Source organism: Chlamydotis macqueenii, chromosome 16 (assembly GCF_036417535.1).
Source record: "Chlamydotis macqueenii isolate bChlMac1 chromosome 16, bChlMac1.mat, whole genome shotgun sequence".
Lineage (NCBI taxonomy): Eukaryota > Metazoa > Chordata > Aves > Otidiformes > Otididae > Chlamydotis > Chlamydotis macqueenii.
In genome coordinates, this window is record NC_141571.1 from 4,185,357 (window position 1) to 4,204,403 (window position 19,047).

Sequence of the window (19,047 nt, forward strand, 5' to 3'; positions counted from 1 at the left end):
AGTAATTTCTAAACAGCTGACGAAACAACTAAGGGGGAAGGCAGGACACCATCCCTTCTCGCCCACACTGAGAGGCTAACAGTTCAGCCATTTCCCAGGAAAGGAAAGATCCCACAGGAAAACTGGCGCTTCGCTGCATCTCGCCACCCCGGCACAGCGCTGCCTCCCTCCAAGCACCGTGAGGCTGCGGGCAGAGTCAGAGTCCGCGCGACAGGGTGATGTTAGCACCATCGTTTATTTGAAGAGAGAGCACAGCCCTGGGGAGAGGCGCCCGCCGCTCCCCTTTGGTGGCTCGGCAGTACAGAACAGCCCCGCGGGGAGCAGGGGGCCAGGTCACCCCAAAGCACGTCTCCCACGAGCACGCAACACTCCCTCCTCCTCCTAGAGCGAGGGGGGAGCACTCCAGCCCTTGGGGAGAGCTGGAAGGGGAAACCAAGATGTGCAGGAACTTTCGCAAAAGCCATTCCTGAGGTACCAGAGCAGCCAGCACAAAATCCAGGGAGGCACGGCCGGTCTCCACCACCCGCGGCACACGCTGCTCCAAGGCGGAACAAGGCTGCGTGCTTCTACTTTTGCAGAACCCAGGTCTTGCAGAGAGAGGTCTTGCTCTTAGCTCTCCACCCTCCCTCGTTTGCTTTTCTGTAATGGTCCCAAAACGTGCATCCCACACATTAGCCAGCAGTTAGCCCGAAGTATTACAATACAGATCTACCTGGGAACAGAAGGGGAAAATCCCCACACACACACTATGGCCTGGCAGAGGCAACATATTCCTGTGGTTCTCCCTCCCCTCCATTTATAAAAAAAAAATTTAAAAATAATAAAATTAAAAAGCAAAACAATCCTTCATGATAAGATTAAGGTCCTTGATGTGTGACTCTGCTTCAACATGCCCAAAAACTGTCGAGCTTTCTCCTGCATGAAGAGTTGGTCTCGGGTTCCACCACAGGCCACTGCTTTCCAAGCCCTGGTCATCTACAGAGGGAAAGACAGCATGTGTATGACAGTTAGAGGAGAGGACAAACATAATGTCGACATCCTGTTTTAAAAAGACTGCAAAAATAAATAAAGCTTACAACTATCTGCTACCCAAGGGAAACAGCATTTCAGACTTAGGAGCACCTGTCTTGTAACCGAGAGGAACTTGCACACCGAGGTCACTTCTAGCAGAGGGGAGTTGCTTTCAGCAGTTTCCCAGGTGAGTGCTCCATTTCAGGACAGCCCAAACGCCTTCTCAGGGCTTTCCCTTACTTGGGCTTGGACAAAAAACCCCAAAGCACAAACCCACTAAGGCTCCTTGTGCTGAAGGGACTCCAGAGGGATGGAAGGAATTGAAGAACAGCTTTGGGGTTTATTCCCAACCAGTTCAATTCCTACACGACCAGCCAGCCCCAGGTCTAGATTGGTCAGACCATCCTTCACAGCAGCTTGGTGCCTGTAGTTTCCGCAGGGCCCTGTGGCACACAGGAAGAGCTGAAAAATCAGGTGTGCCACTGCTGGCAACACCAGTCGGGCACAATCAATCCCGAGAGCCCAGCAACATCGCAGGCAGCTCTACTGTCTTTGGGCATGAGGATTTCGCTGCACACCTGCACTCTTTCACCATGCAAGCTGCCTTACTGCCTCCTTCAAGTCACTCCCAAAGCTTTATTTATATGGATCTATTAGCTCTCGAAGCAACACGACCCTGCCTGGGACAGGAGGAGAAATGGATGTGTTTAAGTAGGGTTTATTTTGAGAAGGGGAAGGAATTACTCTGGCTGAAGCAACTTGTCAGAGAAAGAGCTCTCACAGCAGACAGCTCTAACCCAGGGATGGCTGCAATCCTCCTTGCTGCAGCGTTCAGGGAAGGCTGAGCCAAGGCTGCTCAGTGAAGACACCACCGTACCTAGGCTCTAAAAACACCCCCACACTCACGCCCAGTTGCAGTTTCACCCCCTGCCAAGGAGAACACGTATTTCCATCCTCATTCAAGCTATCAGACCACTCCCACAACTTGGTCCAAGCAGATGCCTGCAAAATCACAGTCCAAATCCCCTTATTTAAGCCACGCTGCCTAACAGAGCAGGGATACTCCTCTACTAGAGCGCTCTGCCCGCAAACACACCAAGTGGTGAAGATTTTAAGGAGAGCACGTCTATGCCTCAGAGCGTATTTGTTCTCTAGTGCCAGGTATTCTGGCAGTATAAAGCCAGCCTATGCTGCCTATGGCACAGTCTTCATCACAACCTAGAAACACCCTAAAATCAGAGAGACAGGAAAAGTCTTTTTGTTTGGCATTTATACAGCACTTCACACACTTGCTATGCACAGAGAGGCAAAATGATGAGCCTGCTTTGCTCACTGAAGGAGTGCTCACTGGAAAAAAGCTAAGTTTACTTCACTGCTGGGTCAACCCTCTCAATTCCCTGATGGACTGGGACAGGATGTGGATTCCCATGAGGAAATCTGGGGCCAAACAAGCAGGCCACGGCTCTGATCAGCCCCAGGGCTTTGGGCTCTGGCAGAAGGACAGGTTTGCAAAGAGCCTGGAGGGAGCTGTAGCGTGGCACTTCTGGCCCAAGCAGCTCCAAACCTGGGTGCAAACCTGACAGAAAAAAGGATGCCTATGCAGGAGTGTGCAGATCTTCATCCCCTCCCTCCTCCTCCTGAGGAGCATGGACAAGGGCTGCACTACCAGCTAAACTCCTGACTAGGAGGGCAGTGGCTGCAGGGCTTACCAGTGCTGGTGGTCTGAAATGGCTCGGCATCTTCCTGTAGGACATTTTCTCTGGCTGCACTTGCACGAAGGCTCTGTTGAGCAAACCACTGTCGTTCTTCCTGCTCGAGGAGGAAAGGTTCAGGGACCTCGACAGGAAATTCACAGGCTGCAAAGGGGAAAAAAAAAAAAAAAGAAAGATATAAGGAAACAAGTTAATTTGCCCTAACAGTGCTGATATTTGGCCAGGCCAAAAGGCCAGCTAACAAATTCAGCCCTTTATCTACATTCGCATGTACTGTCCAAAGGCAGCTGCAGGCAGCAGAGCTGCCACCACTGCTCTGCATCGGGTTTCTCTGGAGCAGAAGCCAGCTCTGCTCCTGCTCCGAGCACAGCACCTCTCACCTGGGCTCTTTTGAAACACAGAGTCTTGGGGAGGGCAGGCATATTTTGCGTCATATCTTCATCCACAATATCCAGGGCCAGAGATTTCCGGACCTTCTTGATAGGACTCCTGCGCAACTGTGGGACACAGAAAAACAAGCGTCAGCGTGAATCAACCCAGTGAACTGCCATCTTGAGGGGCTAGGGCGCACATCAAGCCCCTGTCGCCTCAGGTCTGCATTGTATCAGCACCTCAGAACACATGCTGAAGCCTCCAGTGCTCTCTTCCTGGCACGAAGAGCCACTGATGTACAAGAGGAAGCCCCTTTCAGTAGGAAAGGAAGGCCACCAAAGAACCAAGCCAATAGCCCACAGCCTTTTGGGAGCCCAACTTGCCACAGATGCTCCCAGTGTGCAATGGGTCTCTCCTGTGAGTTAGGGACACGGCATCTTCTAGCACGCCCTGTATTTAGCATGAGCTAGGATACAGTCAGCAGTATTTTAAGAAGGCCTTAGCCTCAGGCACCTCTTGTGGATTAAAAGACAGCAGCTACGGGCCAAAAACTTTTTGGCATCAATAGCAGGATGAACAAAGCCAGCCAAAGCACCCTTTAACAGCACAGGGCAGCTCAGCAGCAGGTACTAGATGCAAAATCAGCTCACCCCTTGTTTCCTCTTCTGTTTTTCAGGCTTCACATCATCCTCTATGATAAGTTCGATGCCAGCTTCACTTCGGAGCACCTCTTTCAAGTCTTCTTCCAGGTGAGGAGTCTGGGGCTGGTGTGAAAATGCAGAAAGAGAGCACAAGGCAGTCAAAATCTGTATGCTGGGCAGACTCATGAGTATGTCTCACAAGGGATAATGGGGTTGGGGCGCCCACACATAAAGATGACTTATTTACTTCCCAGCTGGAAAAGATACGACAAGATCTCTGCTAGCCTGACAGATTTATAGGATCTCCAGGCATGAGCAACTGCTACCAGCTGAACCTCAAATGTGCCATCAAGAGACCAGCATGCACAGAAGGCCCAGGATACCAGAAACTGCCATCCCCAAAACACCCACGCTAAGAGACCCAGTTCCCCAGGCATGCCTAGGCAGATTGTTTCCTTGCTTTTCCTCAAGGTCATCAGTAGCCAAGCACTGCAGCCCAATTCAAGGGGAGTTTTTGGCATTTTTAGCTGGTTTACAGAGGAGTTAAAAGTCCTGTTGCTACTTACTATGACTTGTTCACCATGACTTAGTGGTGAACTTCTTGGTGGTCCTTTTCATCCCTCCCATCTCAGCCTGGCACTACCAAACTGTAGTTTATGGCACAGTTGGCTCACAGCTCTGCTGAAACCTACCCCACCTCGTGTTTGCGTTTGTTATGTTTCTGCCATCAGCAAGCAGAAGACCTGCCCAGTACTTACCAGAGGTCTAATTGGTCCATATTTCTCCAGGGCGTTTTTGAAAGGTGTTGGGGTGTGAGGTGTGTTGTCCACCACATACTTCTGATCTGGTGTGACAAACCTGGCAGCAGAGAGCGGGAAAGACAAAGGATCAGACATGCTGTAACCCATGCAAAGTAACCCCTGTCCTTCCGAGCCCTCTCGTTACACGAGCCACCTGCAGAGTCTGAAGTGGCAGCAGCAGAAGCCACCTGCGTGGCTGGACTGTTCCTGGGGTGCAGGCATGACAAACTGGCATGGAGGAGCCTTTAGTGAGGAAAGCATCCCTCAGACGTGCCAGCTAAACTGCTCCACTCTGCCAGCTACCAAGCACCCTTGTCAGAAAGCAGCACAGGACCCTGACAGGCAACACCCAGCTCTGCGGGCCAGCGCTACTCTGCAATGCTTCTGCTGGCAGATCTGCTCAGGCTCAGCCTGGGCTTGTGACAGTCATAGCTGGACCAGGAGAAGTGCAAATGCACTTAGAGCGGCCAAGCCAGCTCACATCACCTGGAGAGGGGAGTTGCTTTGGACCATGCCAGCCACAGAGCAGCTTTGCTAGCACAGCCAGCACCTCCCCAGTCCACCCCTTCTCACCCGCCTGGGTGCCTTAGGTAACCATCGTCCTGGAGCACCCCCCTCAGGTCAGGCAAAGCAGAGCGTGCAGAGCTGAAGGGATGGATCTGAACAGCTCTTGCTGAGGAAATCAAATTCCTTCCCTGCTGGCACAGAGCTCACAGCACGGCAACATTTCCCAAAGACGTGCACAGAAGGCAACAGCCCACCCAGCAGCTGAGCACAATGGTGGTCGCTTGGCTGTGGCCCCAGTCAGCCTGGACAGTTGTTCCCTGCAGCTCAGGGAGGAGCTGTCTTTGGGAGGAAACACCAATTTAAGGAAATCCTCAGCCTGCCCTGCTCCTCTCCCAGTAGTGCCAGTAGAAGGACTGAGGGAAGTATGTCTGAATTGCATCAGACTCCTGTGTGGAAAAGGAAAAAAGCTCAGGTGGGGATGGGGAGGACGAGGAGGAAAGGACTTACGCTGAGTTCTTCTGGAGCAGAGGGGTCTTGTCCCTGTGCAGAGGGGTGGTGACAATCACCTTCTGACTGCACACAGGCGTGGAGGTCAGAGAGGGGTTCTCCAGTTCTAGTGTATCCTGTTTGGTCCAAAAGTTTAAGAACTGCACAGCACAGGAAAGAAAGAGAAGACATTCAGTCTCAAGCATCCCAACATAGTACCACAAGATATTACTTTTTCCTAAATCCGGCGGAAAACCTGAAGTAGGGACAATCCTCCCAGAGTAAGTGGCACAAGAGGGATCTGTCCCAGTGTAAACCAGGATGACTCTTACAGACCCATATATGAACACACACATGAAAGTTGCCAGGAGGTGCCTCACACCTGTAGGATCATTCACTTCCCAAAAGGGATGAGCTGATATGACTACAAGCAGCTACAGGATGGGAGAGAAGTCTCTCCTTGCACTGGAGGCCAAGGAAAATGGTGAAGAAGGTGTGATGCCACCATGTAACACGACAGCATACAAATTAGCAGATTTTGCATTGAGCTGTCTTCAGCCTAAACTGTGAGAAAATGACAAATTGTCTCTCTCTGCTAGGATTTTACCTCACGACAGCTGTAAGTGACAACTTCACTCCTGTAAGGAACAAGGTTTGTACTCAAGGATTTATCAGGAGAAAAGGAGTGGTGCGTGTTACAGTCACTGATGGTTGAAGCTCAGCCTGAAAGGCAGGACATGCCATTCGCCTTCTTACATTCACTCCAGGCGTTCCAGCCTTTTACACTCTGCAGAGCCGCCCATTTCAGATCGCACTCTGATTTCCCAGTTCTTACTGGCCTTGCATTCAAGGTCTACCTGAACCTGAGTGTCAGACTATCCTGTGGTGCTCTCCCACGTGCAACGTAACAGCAGAAATAAAGGCCTGGAATGCCAGGATAGACACTGTCTGATCAGCTGGGAACTGTGCTGCAGAACACAGCAATGCAGCAGCCTTTGCTCTGTTTTTACAGACAGAACTCCACCACACCAGTGCACAAGACAACAGTAGGTTTGAACACAACAGTGCTCCAAGATGATGCGCGTTTGTGCTGGAGACCATATGTGCACACGCATGCGCACACTGTAGGAGTCATGACAAAGGCTGAAAGATCCTGAGCCCCTTTTGCAAAGGCAAGCCCAGCAGCATTTTCCTAAGCACAGCAGCTCAGAGACGCGCACAAGGCAAGTGCTGCTGAGTCTGCCCGCGTCCCGCATGACTGGAAATGAACAGGGTAAGCCCCTTTTCACTGCTGCCGCTCTGCTACCCACAGCTGGGGCAGCAACACCCTGGGGACAGAAGCACCGTGCTCTCCAGCAATCCTGGAGCTGGCAGGCATGTACACCTGCACAGTGGTGCTCCTTCCTAACAAACAGCACATACCCTGCCCTTCACACAGGGCAGCTGGGCTTCGCCGACACTGCAAGCGCTCCCAGGGGCAGACACAGGCTGCTGCTCCCACATGAAGGGCAGCACTGAAGACAAGCAGTGCCAGAAGCCAGCTCTGTGCCTTGGTTTGGCAGAGACACACCTTGTGCGCTGGCACTGCCTCATTCAGGGGAGGAGAAACACAAAGCTGGCAGCGCTGATGGGAATACATGGCATTAAGGCAAGTAGCCAGAACGCTAAGATGCTTATTTGCTCACAACCAAGCCCAAGCAGAGGAGCACAGACCAGGCTCTGCCGTTGCTCCGTACCTGAGATGGAGAGAAGGGCAGCGTCTTGACAGGGGTGCTCTTGGGCGTCATGCTGTTGCAGGAATCAAGGAAGGAATGGCTTGTGCTGGTGGCATTCTCCGTCACGGGGGAGAGAGAGATCTTCCTCTTCTTCTGCCTCTTCAGCACAGAGGGCGGCGTGCCAAAGCTCACCTCTGCGTGCGGAGAGATGGGGATGAGCTCCCCCTTGCTGCTCTTGCTCAGGTCAGAGATGGTGTGGCCATCCAGGCGGTACTCGGTCACGTTGGGCAGGGACGTGGTTGGCTTGCTGGGGGTTTGCCTCACGGGGCTGTTGCTGCTGCTGCTGCTGCCAGCGGAGGGTTCCTCAGGCAGGTCAAACTGGGTCAGGTCACACCACCCATCTGGGTCCTGCACACAAGAAAAACCATCAGAGGCAGCCCAGGAAAGAAAGCTGGTGCAGATGTGGGGATAACTGGGAGGTGAAATAAGTGAGTGTGTGAGATTGCACCGGCTTTTTCAAGAAGCCTGCCTAGAAGAGAGCCCAAGCCCTCCTCCTCCTCCTCTCTGCTGCCAGCACAGCTGAGAACCACACCAGGGAAGTGACCCAGCTGAAAGCTGCTGCTTGTGTTTAGGGCAGATTTTTCTATTTACACAAGGTTGGTTTTCCAGTTCAGTTCACAGCACAGCTGCACAAACAGCTGCACCCCCACACAGAGGGGACAAAACAAGCAGCTGGGGACAGGGGCTGGCTGAAGCGCCTGTCTCCCAAACCAAAGCACAGCCTTGGGCACGGCAATATAGCCGGACACACGGCTCTGCTGTAACGCCCAGTACTGGAAGCGGATTAAAAATAACTAGACCAGTTCAGAGACCAGCTGCCTCACAGCTCAACCCACCCATACTCAAAGTACCACACAAGCAGGCCCCTAAGGGCCGGATGGGCCCTTAAACCCTGGGCACAGACTCTCTGCCCCCTATACACATGCAAAGTGGATACTTCACAGATAATCAGCTCGTAGCCTCCTCAGGCAGGGCGGGGGCTGCGGTGACATTGCCCTCTGATGGCAAAGTGCTCTGTCCATGAGCACGGGCCTGAACTGTTAAGAAAGGGAGAGCTGAGGACTCTCTGGCTGATAAAGGAGGGCTTGAGATCAGGTTTGCCAGCATCCACAGCCTCCCACACCCGCAGAGCCCATCCATAGGGACACTGACCCGGGGGAACGTGCAAGCCCAGAGCAATACAGGCAGGTGTGGAAAGACGGGATTGCCCACAGTGATGAGCACAGTGATTCCCAAAGTTCACTCAAGGGACAAGCATGGGGATCAGTCTCCCTACATTAGCTAGAGCGGCAAGAGTCTGTTACTTACAGATTCAATCATGTCCAGAGCTTCATTGAAGGCTGGCACAGATGTTGGGTACAAATAGTTGGCAGATTCAACAACCCATTTGTACGGTGATGTGACAAATGAAGAGGGATCCTCAGGCACCGCATCATCTGAGGTCCCCTCAGCATTATGCTCTGGCAGTTCGACGGCTGGCAGCTCCGAGGGTAACTCCTGCACACCCGTCACTTCCTCATCGCTGACATCCTCTTCCTTTATTTCAGAAATATTGGCTGGCCCATTCGGCAGGACGGTCTTTGCGCATAAAACAAAGAAAGTCCAGCCGTTAGTAGAAACCAAGGGAACAAAGTCAGGTCCTGGGGACAAAAAGCAAGGGTGCCTAGACACATTCAGCTCTGCCTGCTCTGCTACCTGGCATTCAGTTTGTTTCACATCCCCATTCTTCCTCTCTGCTCTGTCCCACACATCATCTGAGCAGGAGTCCACGCAACACGAGCACAGGACTCTTTAACTGAAGATTTCACTTAACCATGTCCCAGGAGAAGGCTGAGCAGGTAGCACTATTCTGCATTTCCTACTTTCCAAGAGCCTGCCTTTGAAGACTATGTTTTCTTCAAAAAAAAAAAAAAAAAGGAAAGGAACACAACACAACACCTTTTCACCACACCCTGCACACTATCTGAAGCAGCCTCCTTCTCTCACCAGCAACAGCACAACAGAGCCAAAAAAAAAAAAGCTTCAGTCTCCAAGCCAGACCTGATGCTGGGATTGGCAAGACAGCAGCACTAGCAGGCCACTGTCCTTCACCCGGATAACACACTCGAGCTCACATTACACCTCTGTCTCCTGGAGGGAGACTTCCCAAGAGTCAGTCTCTTGGAGAAGGCACAGACTGTCTAAGTAGGCACAAGGCTGTAGCAAAGGCACCATGAGAGGCAGCAGAAGGGTAGATGAGCAGCTCTGAGATACATTAGCAGAGCAGGAGACTGACCCAGCTGCCTACTGCAAACGTGCTGGTGCAGTACCTGGCTCTCAGCTCTTGTTTGGCTCTGGCTCTCCTTGTCATCCACCTCCACAAGCAAGTACAACAACTTGGACTCCTTAGTTTCATTGAGAAAGCCTCCTGTGTCCACCTTCCGCTTGATGGTGGAGTTCCAGTGATTCTTCACAGCATTGTCGGTCCTGCAGAGAAGCAGAAGGAAACACAAATCACCATTTACAGCAGCTTTAAAGCACAGCTAACAGCTCCTACATGCTCTCCAGCTCTGTCCTGTGAGCCCAACACATGGATCTCCACAGGCCACCCAGCTGTGAAGGCAACAGTGAGCAAAGAGCTCCTACCTCCCAGGCAGCAGCTTGGCAATCTCCGCCCAACGATTCCCCAGGACCTTGTGGGCCTCAAAAATGATGCGATCCTCCTCCTCTGTCCACGAGGACTTCTTCACCTCAGGGTTCAGGTGGTTATGCCAGCGTTCCCGGCACTGCTTCCCTAACCGCCCTTTCAGGTGCTTGGCTATCAGGGTCCATTGTTTGGTGCCATATTTTTTTACCAGTTCAATTACCTTTGAAGAGAGCGAGAGAGAAATAAGGAAATGGAATAAAGGAGGGCAAGGTCAATACAGTCATGTTCAGGCTTTGTTCTTCACCTCTCTTGGAACCAGGTAAGGGAAGACAGAGAAACTCTCCTACAAGAAAAAGCTGAAGGGATCCAGAACTGACAATCAGGTGTACCAACACTCGTGAGAGCAACAATTCAGCTGTTTCCATGCAGAAATTTTGCCACATGGCATCTCTGAATGCAGATAACCAGTCACAGAAGATGGGGTGGCAATGGCAGGTGGACCGGGGAAGAAGGGCTCAGATTTAGAAACACATGCCCATTCCTGAGCAAGGGCCAGGTCCCACATGCTCCAAGGCTCCTCTGCCCTCCCTCCCGCCTGTGGAGGACCTGGCCGCATGACAGCAGTCCCCATCAGCTCTGCACTGTCTGCCCACTGGTTCAGAGGCACAACTTTTTGGTGTGCTACACACACTAAGAACGTGCCAGGACTGCCACTCCAGGCCCCACTAGCACAGTGAGATGTCCATGGCATAAACGAGCCAGATTCACTTAAGAGCCATCCACTTTGCCACCTCCCCTTCACCCAGGTCTTTGTCCTTTCCACCTGAGGCTCAATACAAATGCTTCTGGGCACGGAATCTGTTCCAAGTCCCTGCGATATGTTCATGGCATGGTCAGGACGAAACAATCTACTGCCTGAAACGTTCAGCCCGTCAAAATCTTAGGAGGCTGGAGAATTCTCAAAGAGCATTTCCAACCTGGCCACCTGCGCTCAGATGAAAGGTGCAGGTGCAGTGATGCTCACAGCGCTCTTAGCCCATAACAAACGTCCCTACTGCAGAGTCTTGACCATCAAGCACAGAAAAATGGACCAAAGACACCAAGCAGGCACAGGCCAAGGAGCAATGTGCAGTATCAGCAAGAGAAAGCTGGAGCCCAGCCTGGCCAGCACAGGTAGGCTTGCAGAGTCAGGGCATGTAAAGGGAAGGGGAAAGCAGGCACAACTGCTCTGCTGTAGGAAGGTGGAAGGACATAATGAGGAGCTTCCTCAGGACATGCTTGACTTAACACACAGCTGAGAGGCAAAAGGGACTGCAAGTCTGTACTGGGACCAAAATAGAAAAAAAAAATAATGAGGTAGCAGAAGTGTTACATAGAATCTGACAAACTAGGACATTTTGTATCAGAAAAATCTTCACAGAAGTTGGAATTTGTTCCAGCTTTTCTTAAGCACATCAAGATGATGAGTCTGAGCCAGCCCATCTCAGCTCACTCTGGAATCAGCAGAGAAACAGGCTCACAGAAGTCATGATTCAACTAGCCAGCCTCAGACACCCACTTCGGGCTGTCCACTGCACAGGAAATGTCAGTTTTATTTTCTCTTGGGTCCAACATGGCCAGGTCAAGCGGAGATCTGTCAAATCCCTTTTCTGCTCTCTCCTTTGGCAGCCAAATGTAGAAGTGCTGTATGAAAGGGAGGTGGTGTGTAGTTGAGGAGGCCTAGACTTGCTTCTGTTCCTCATGACCACAGCTGCATTAGCCTGCTCAAAACAGGTCAGAGTGCTGCTCTCACAGGTATCCACCACGGGAAAGAATTACCCACAGTTTAGAAAAAGATCCAAGAGTCTGAAATCTCCATCCTCTCGGCAGAGTCACAGTCCAACACTCCTGGCCCTGACTTACCTTTTGGTCTTCCTCTTTGGTCCAAGGGCCCTTAACCAAGTCTGGATTCAACACTCTCAGCCACCGGTACTGACACTGCTGATCGCTGCGGTTCTAGGAAAAGGAATGAGAACAGCCACGCGTTAGACCAGAGGCTCCAGAAGCCCCAACAACAACAGCGGTCTGCACACAACCAAGCTGTCCCACAGAAAATCCACAGAAGCACATGGAGAATATAGACTATGACTGGGGCACTGGGCGTGGAAAAAGGGAACAGGAACCTCAGTTCCTCATCCCAGCTCCAACAGACTCGCCCGTTAAAGTCCTCTATCCAAGAAGGATGTCGCCCTGCCCTGAAGGAGCACCGTTTCACAGCCTGGAGCTGCAGCCACAGAACAGAATCCCACAGTGCAAGGTGCTGCACACACAGACAATCAGTGCAGTGAGCACAAGAAGCAACATGCAAACACCATGATTCCCAGCTGGGCAAGGGGTCACTTACAGGAAAGTGACTGGCCAGGAACTTCCAGTCATTCTGCCCGTAATGTCTTACTAACATCTTCAGCTGCTCATCCTGCAAAGAACAAAGACATCCACGCTGAGAGAACACGTGCCACAGGCACCGCTGGGCTGACAGCATCAAGAAAACAAGCTAGATATTTTGAACTGTCACATTTTTTTTGGCATTCTGCGTTCAGGGGAGGAAGGCAGCTCACACTATCTCTTAGCAGCACTCCAGTGGATGGAGCCCAACTGCAACAGACCATTTGGTTCTGGAGTCTGTACTAGGGTGAGCTCATACAGTGAGTACAAAACAAGAGCTCAGCTCTGTCCTAGTATGGTCTGCTTCAAACCCTGTGGTCAAGGCTACCTGCTTGTCCAGCCCCAGTACACCCTGACCAGACAGCCCACCTCCCAGCTCAGCCACCACTTTGGCCTGGCCAAGAAAGCTGACCGGATAGTGTATCACCACCAGCCCAGTGGTCTACTGGCCTTTGGTGCTACTGGGATCTACAGCATTTCTTTCATGAACTCTGCTGTAGTCTAGGTTTGACGACTTTTACAGATCACAAAAAGCCAACTACAGGTGTCCTTGCCGGTGCACTCTGGCTGGGCAAACAGAGGCAGGAAATAATTCCCTGTCCAATACAAGCCCAAGGCTTTGATCTCTGCACAAAGCCATCTTTCTCAGTGTTCAGATCCCAGGGGAGACAGAACATCTTGTAGTTTTCAAACAGAAAAAAAAGATGATGGAGGAACTGGGAGGAGGGAAGAGAATATCCCAACTAATTTCAGGCTCTCAGCCAGGATGACTAAGACATGATACCAGTAGTCTCAATGCTCCCTGCTTTTGCCACAGAAAAGGGAGGACATTTCCACTGCATGATTCAGCTTGCTGGAGGCCTCAGCCATCCTCTGGAACCCCTCTTTGCTCACAATAGTGTTGCAGGCTGCAGATGCCTCACATGCTTAAGCTAAAGTGGACATAGCTCTTGCTCTCCAGGCTACACTTCAAACTCCCCTGAACCTCCGAACCTCATTAAGACTTCAAATCACACCAGCAAAACAGACACAAGGTTTTCTCTAGCAGCAAGACAGGAGGAGGTGGTGTCATGGCCACTGGGAGATGGCTGGGGCGGAGCCACCCAAGCCCCAGGTGCCATGCCAGAGGTTACTCCAAAGCACCTGCTCTCAGCAAGCACCAGGCTCTCACTCACCTCTTCTTGTGTCCACTTGACTTTACACCTGCCATCCCGCTGCTCCGGCACATCTGAGTCCGTATCCTGGCAATGCAGCTCATCCTGGTCCTCACTAAAGGGATGGATAAAGAAAGGTAATTTCTACCTCTGAAACGCAGCAGAAGGAGGAACTTTCCCCGCACAGGGCAGAGCTCCAGACCTAGTCTCTCCCAGCACCAAACCCTGACACCCCACAGCCATTCACTCAGACACCCCAGGTTTAAAGGGGTCCCTGGCATGTCCTAGCAATTTTTACGCTGCAGAGAGCAGGGGAAGGAGCATTCCTCTTGATTTCTGCTCCCTTCAGACCCTCTGGGAGGGCTTTGTGCCTCGGGACCGGCACCATTTCCCCTCGTTACAGCTCACCGGCCTCCCGATCGCCGGGGACAAGAGAAGGGACGCGAGAAGCAGCCAGCCAGCGCGGGAGAGCGGCAGCAAAGGGCTCCGCACTTCACCCACCCGGACCCCCAGTCCTGCCCTCTCACCCCCCTCCTCCCGAGCGGGCAAAGCCAGGCCCGCGCCCAGCTCCCGGGGGAGCCGAGCGGGGCCCGCCGAGCCCGGCCCCGCCGGAGAGCGGGAACGGCCAGAGCGGGAACCGGCCGTGCGGCGGAGAGGAGCCCCCGAGGGGTCCCCGCACTCCCCCTTCCCCCCGCACCGCCCCGGCGGGGCCGGCACGGCGAGCCCGGCGGCGGCGGGGGCCGCACTCACCCGCGGCTGCGGCGCGCCATGGCGGGGCCGGGCGGCGGCACTTTCCTATCTCGCGCCAACGGCGGGCACCCCCCGCGCGGGGCCGGGCCGCGCATGCGCGCTGCCTCCTCCCGCCCGCACAAAGAGGCGCGCGCGCGCGGGAGGGCGCCCGCCGGGCCGGGCCGCCCCGCCCCCGGGGAAGTCCCCCCTTCCCCACCTCGGGTCACCTCTACCCGTCCCCAAACCACTGCAGCCCCTCCTGGGTACGCTGCTCTGGGCGGGTTTGGGGTGCGCCGAGACCCGCTCCCCCCCCCCCTTCCCCCCCAGGAAGGAGCTGGCTTCTGCCGTGTCACCGCTGTGGTCACCTCAGGCCACAGGCGGCCATGGGGCACGGGACCCCCGGCAGCCGCCTCCTATCAAAATGGGGAGAGGAAAAAAAAAAAAAAAAGAAGCACATTACGCTCAGCCACCTTCCCCAGGTTGCTTTTGCAGCGCCCCTGGCTCCAGGGGTGTGCTACGGGGTCCCCGGAGCACAGGGGACATGGCACTTCCAGGGGTCCACGGGGTCTGGCGCTTCCTAAAAGAGAAGGAAAATCGGTCAGGAGAGGAGAGAAATCGCTGAAGAGAAGGGAAAGTGCTGAAGCTCGTCAGCATGGAAAAGCTCAGCTCTTCCCCGCGGCCGGGCAGTGGCAGTGTCACACCGCGCACGAAAAGCGGGACAGAAGAATCAGCAGGAGCAGCCAGCGCGGTGACAGGCGCAGCCAGCGCGGTGACAGGCGCAGCCAGCGCGGTGACAGCTGTGCTGACCACCCCGGGACACTGTACACCCGCACCCCGCGCTCCTCCTGTCCTCCACACACACCTGCCGCTGCCCACACCTCTGTAGCACCCGCCTTCAGCCCACGCGTGCTCAGGGTCATCGTTTCACCGCAAACACCACGAAACTCAAGAGATGTCACCGTGTTGGGGACCCTCCCTGAGCGCTGTGTCCAGGCAGGAAGGCTCCGTGCCTCATCATCCTCCTGCAGCAGAGGAGCACGGCTCCCGCAAACACCCCTCTGCTCTCCGGGGCTGCCCGCTGACGGGCTACAAACACAGCCCACCCCTCGCAGGACCCAGTTTACCTTCACTCACTGCCCCACGCTTAAAGAGAAGCAAACAAAAACCCCTCCCTCTCCCAAACTAGCTTAATTAGGAAATTAGCCTGCTAATTAATTACCGCAGCTATAAAACTGCTGTAAGTAATACCGGCAAAAAAAAAGGATCAAGATCTTGAGGGAGGTCTCTTGAGGAGCTGAAGGTAAGTAGTGCTTTTTAGTCTATCCCTCTAAATATGTATTTTCTATTTCCCTAGTATTTTTCACACACTAATTTACACAAATTGTCTTTAAGGAAAAAGTACTTCAGCCTCTTAAGGACTTTCCTCCTAGACTGACCACCTAGGCCCTCTTTACAGTAAATTCAGGAGCTTTTTAGCTTTATTTTTAATGCATTCAGTGTAAAAATGGTTTCAGACCACAACAGCTGCCTTCCCTGACCTGATCCCTCTGCCCGAGGAGTAGAAGGCAGGGACACGCAGGACGAGACCTGCGAGGAGGGCCTGTCCCTGAGGACCCTTCCTTGGTGCCCTGTGTGGGCTGTGGGACCCCACAAGTCTGCGAGTGGGGGTTACCCTGTGATGGACTAAAGATGAGAACTGCTCCTCAGCCTCTCCCATCCTAACCTAGCCTGGTTTTAGTGCCTCCCTCACAAAGGACTCAATTCTAACTGGGGTTAGTGGCCCTCTGACTTGAGGAACAAGGATAAAGTGTCTTATCTCTGGGGAAAACCAGCTCCATCTCAGTACCACTAGCAGATGGAGAGGTTCAGGGAGACTCTACGCCCTGTACAAAGCCAAGAGTGGTGGTATGCAGGCAGAGGCTGAATAAATACAAGTCTAGGGAGGGTCCATGATGACCTCCAAGCAATAAACAGCCTGTGGTGCAATTACATTGCTCTAGAAGACAATGAGAGGGTGGATGCCCACCTACCTGCCCTGCACCCCGCTCAGCTCCTCACTCCCCTGAGCAAGCCTGAGGCAGGATTTTGCAGAGAGCAGCACTGCTACTCTAACTCCACAACTTGCTAGCGAGCAGTAATTAACAGTAACACGTTTATTCTGACAGGGACGTCCTGGTCTCCATAAGCCTGACAGCGGTGGGATTCTGCACCATGCTGTCCACCAAGACACACAGTACCAGCATCCTGACCATAAAGGAAATCCTAGAAAATGGGTTTGTTGCCGGGGCCTCCAGCCATACCCATCCTTCTCCTGTCCGCAGCTATTACATGGACTCTAGCAGTGCCTCCAAAACAGACACCTGGGAGCTTCTCATGGACTTGGACAACGCAACAAAAGGCAGTTCTCTGTGTGTTGTCAAGCAGTCAGAGTCTCTGAGCAGCTGTGTGAAGACTGACCTGCACAACCTGACCCAGGGCATCTCTGACCTCAGTCTTGTCTGCTTCTGCAAGGCCCACCACGGTCAGGCTGCCTTTGATGTGTCCAGTTTTCCGTCTGAGCACCTCAGCAGAGCTGGCTGCCTGATGGACATGGCATCGCAGAACACCTCAACGCCATGCAAGAAAGAAAAGCACCCCACGCTGCTGGAGAGCCTGCTCTCCAAGAGCACTGAGCTCATGGGCGACCTCTCAACCCTTGGGAAGACACCAGCACCTAGATGGGAGATCTCGGCAATAAAAGCCCCCCTGGACACCAGCCTGTCCCTTGATGTGAGCACCGAGGAGTTAAGGTTACTGGGATGCTCCAAACCTGACACATCATCCCTGGAGACCTCTGTAGCCGTTCCTCTGGCTTGGCCCGGCACCTTCAAGAGGCACCCCACGCTGATCCACAGGTCTGCCACCGTGGAGACCCAGCCGAGCGATCCGGAGCCCGGCCCTGTGTTTCTGCACCAGGCTCTGTGATGCTGCTGCCCGGGGATCTTCTGTGCCCGAGCACCGTGCAGAGCCACCCTCTGTGCTGCAGCATGGAAGCTGATGGAGCTTCCCGGTGGACGACGCCGAGGCTGTGGATGCAGCCCCTGAAAGCAAACACCGGCTCAGCAGCAGCCCTCCTGGCTCTCCCCCTCCTCCCCGATCTCTGTCTTTTGTATCGATGTAATAAAGATATCAATTTCACTCTGCCTCTGGTCTCTGATGCTCGCTGCCGGCCAGGCCTGTGCCCGAGCTCCGCCGGGCCCGGCTCCAGCCGCTCTCAGGCCCGGCTGCCGGTGAAACGCAACCGGCAGCAGCCGCCTCCAGCCCTTCCCCGCTCGCGAACACGGAACCCCCCTCCCACGCCCGCTGCGGGGCCGCCACGGAGCTCCGCGGCCCGGCTGAGGAAGCGGCGAGACGCCGAGACAAGATGGCCGAGCCCCGGGCCGCGACCTCGCGGCAGCCGCCGCCCCAGCCCCGTTACCTGGCAGAGGGGCGCGGGGAGGTCCCGGTGAAAGAGGGGCGGCGGAGCGCGGCCCCGGCACCCGCTGTCGGGCCATGGCGGAGGCTCCGGGGCTGGCGGCGCGGGCAGGGAGGCGGCGGCGGAGCAGGGGATCCCTCTTCTGGCACGGTGGGAGAAAAACAGCCGGGGAGCGGCGGCGGAGGAAAGCGGCTTCCCGGGAGCGCCCGCCGGCCTCCCGAGCCCCTCCCGCCGGGAGCGTTAGGCAGGATTTTACTCCTCGTCCCAGCGGGAGGAATTCCGCACCGCCAGCATTTGCCGACGCACAGAACCGCAGCGAGAGTGGACTCCCCAACTTCCACAGCCTGATCCGCCGAAAATGAAACGAGCCCACCCCAAACGCACCCCACCCCGTTAGAAATTTTCTTGCTCTCCTATTAAAGCTTCCAGCCTTACACAGCTGCTTGCTCTCCTTCCCTTTTTTCCTCTCGCATCACTGCTTACAGCTGCCACAAAGACACGGAGGGTTACTTCGTAAAACCAGCTTTCCAGGGCATTTACTGCTGAAGAACCAATATCCCTCTTTAGGGACAGATGAAGCGACAAGAAGTCATGCTGGGTTGCATGAGAGGACAAAGAGAAAAAAAAGGGAAAGCTGCAAGAATTGCTTGGAACCACTTTTTGTGAACTGCAGCAATAATTTCATTGAAATATAAACTCCACGTCTAGCCGTGTGCCTAACCTTCCAGTGTCCCAGCCTCACTTCTTGAAAACCCTCACCCTTAAAAATTCTGTCAGTCAGCCATATACTTTGTGCGTACCATATTCCATGACCAAAGCAAGCACTTCTGTTTACAAAAAGTTTAAACACCAAAGGGAGAGCTTTGAAAGAGAGAAGAAAGCTACTGCCTCTGCATGCATTTCACACTAGAGCTTCTGGCCAAAAAAACAAAACATCCATTCAGTGAAAAATCTGTTATTTCACTTCAGCTGTCAGCATGGCCCTGCAGACAAACAGCAAACAGGGAGCTGCTTGTATTCTCTGGCTGCTCAGATGACTTTTTTCTAAACCATGTTACAACATCAGGAACAGGTGACAAAACAACCCAGAAAAAGGGCCCCCAAAGTATTTACAGTTTGAAGTATAAACAGCAGAGAACAGTACAAACCAGATCTACAATCAGGAAGAGGATCACACGCTTGTTTGGTTCAACTGCAGTCTGTGCCGGTTGAGTGATTGGTATTGATACTGCAGAGGAAAGATTAAGCTTATTGTGTAAATCTGAAGCTGGAATGTACGAAGTACTCTGTGTGACAAACACAACCATGCCATTAAACAAAAATAAATAAAAGAGCAAGAAATGAAAAATTTCAAAC

General features: G+C 53.5%; 2 protein-coding genes across 2 annotated transcripts; one reads left to right on the forward strand and one right to left on the reverse strand.

Moving 5' to 3' along the window:
• Positions 1-216: 216 nt before the first annotated feature.
• Positions 217-18,501, reverse strand: MYBL2 (MYB proto-oncogene like 2). Its single transcript, XM_086761068.1, has 15 exons — positions 18,492-18,501; positions 17,695-17,833; positions 13,530-13,623; positions 12,314-12,385; positions 11,833-11,925; positions 9,930-10,150; positions 9,614-9,770; positions 8,613-8,882; positions 7,266-7,652; positions 5,551-5,690; positions 4,495-4,594; positions 3,746-3,859; positions 3,104-3,220; positions 2,721-2,867; positions 217-975 (listed from the first exon to the last, which is right to left on the reverse strand). Exons 1-15 carry the CDS (start codon positions 18,499-18,501, stop codon positions 847-849), a joined length of 2,190 nt encoding a protein of 729 aa, XP_086617194.1. The 3' UTR covers positions 217-846.
• On the forward strand, positions 16,449-17,201 carry LOC147598691 (uncharacterized). The gene has a single exon (XM_086760318.1). It carries the CDS (start codon positions 16,449-16,451, stop codon positions 17,199-17,201), a length of 753 nt encoding a protein of 250 aa, XP_086616444.1.
• Positions 18,502-19,047: the final 546 nt, after the last annotated feature.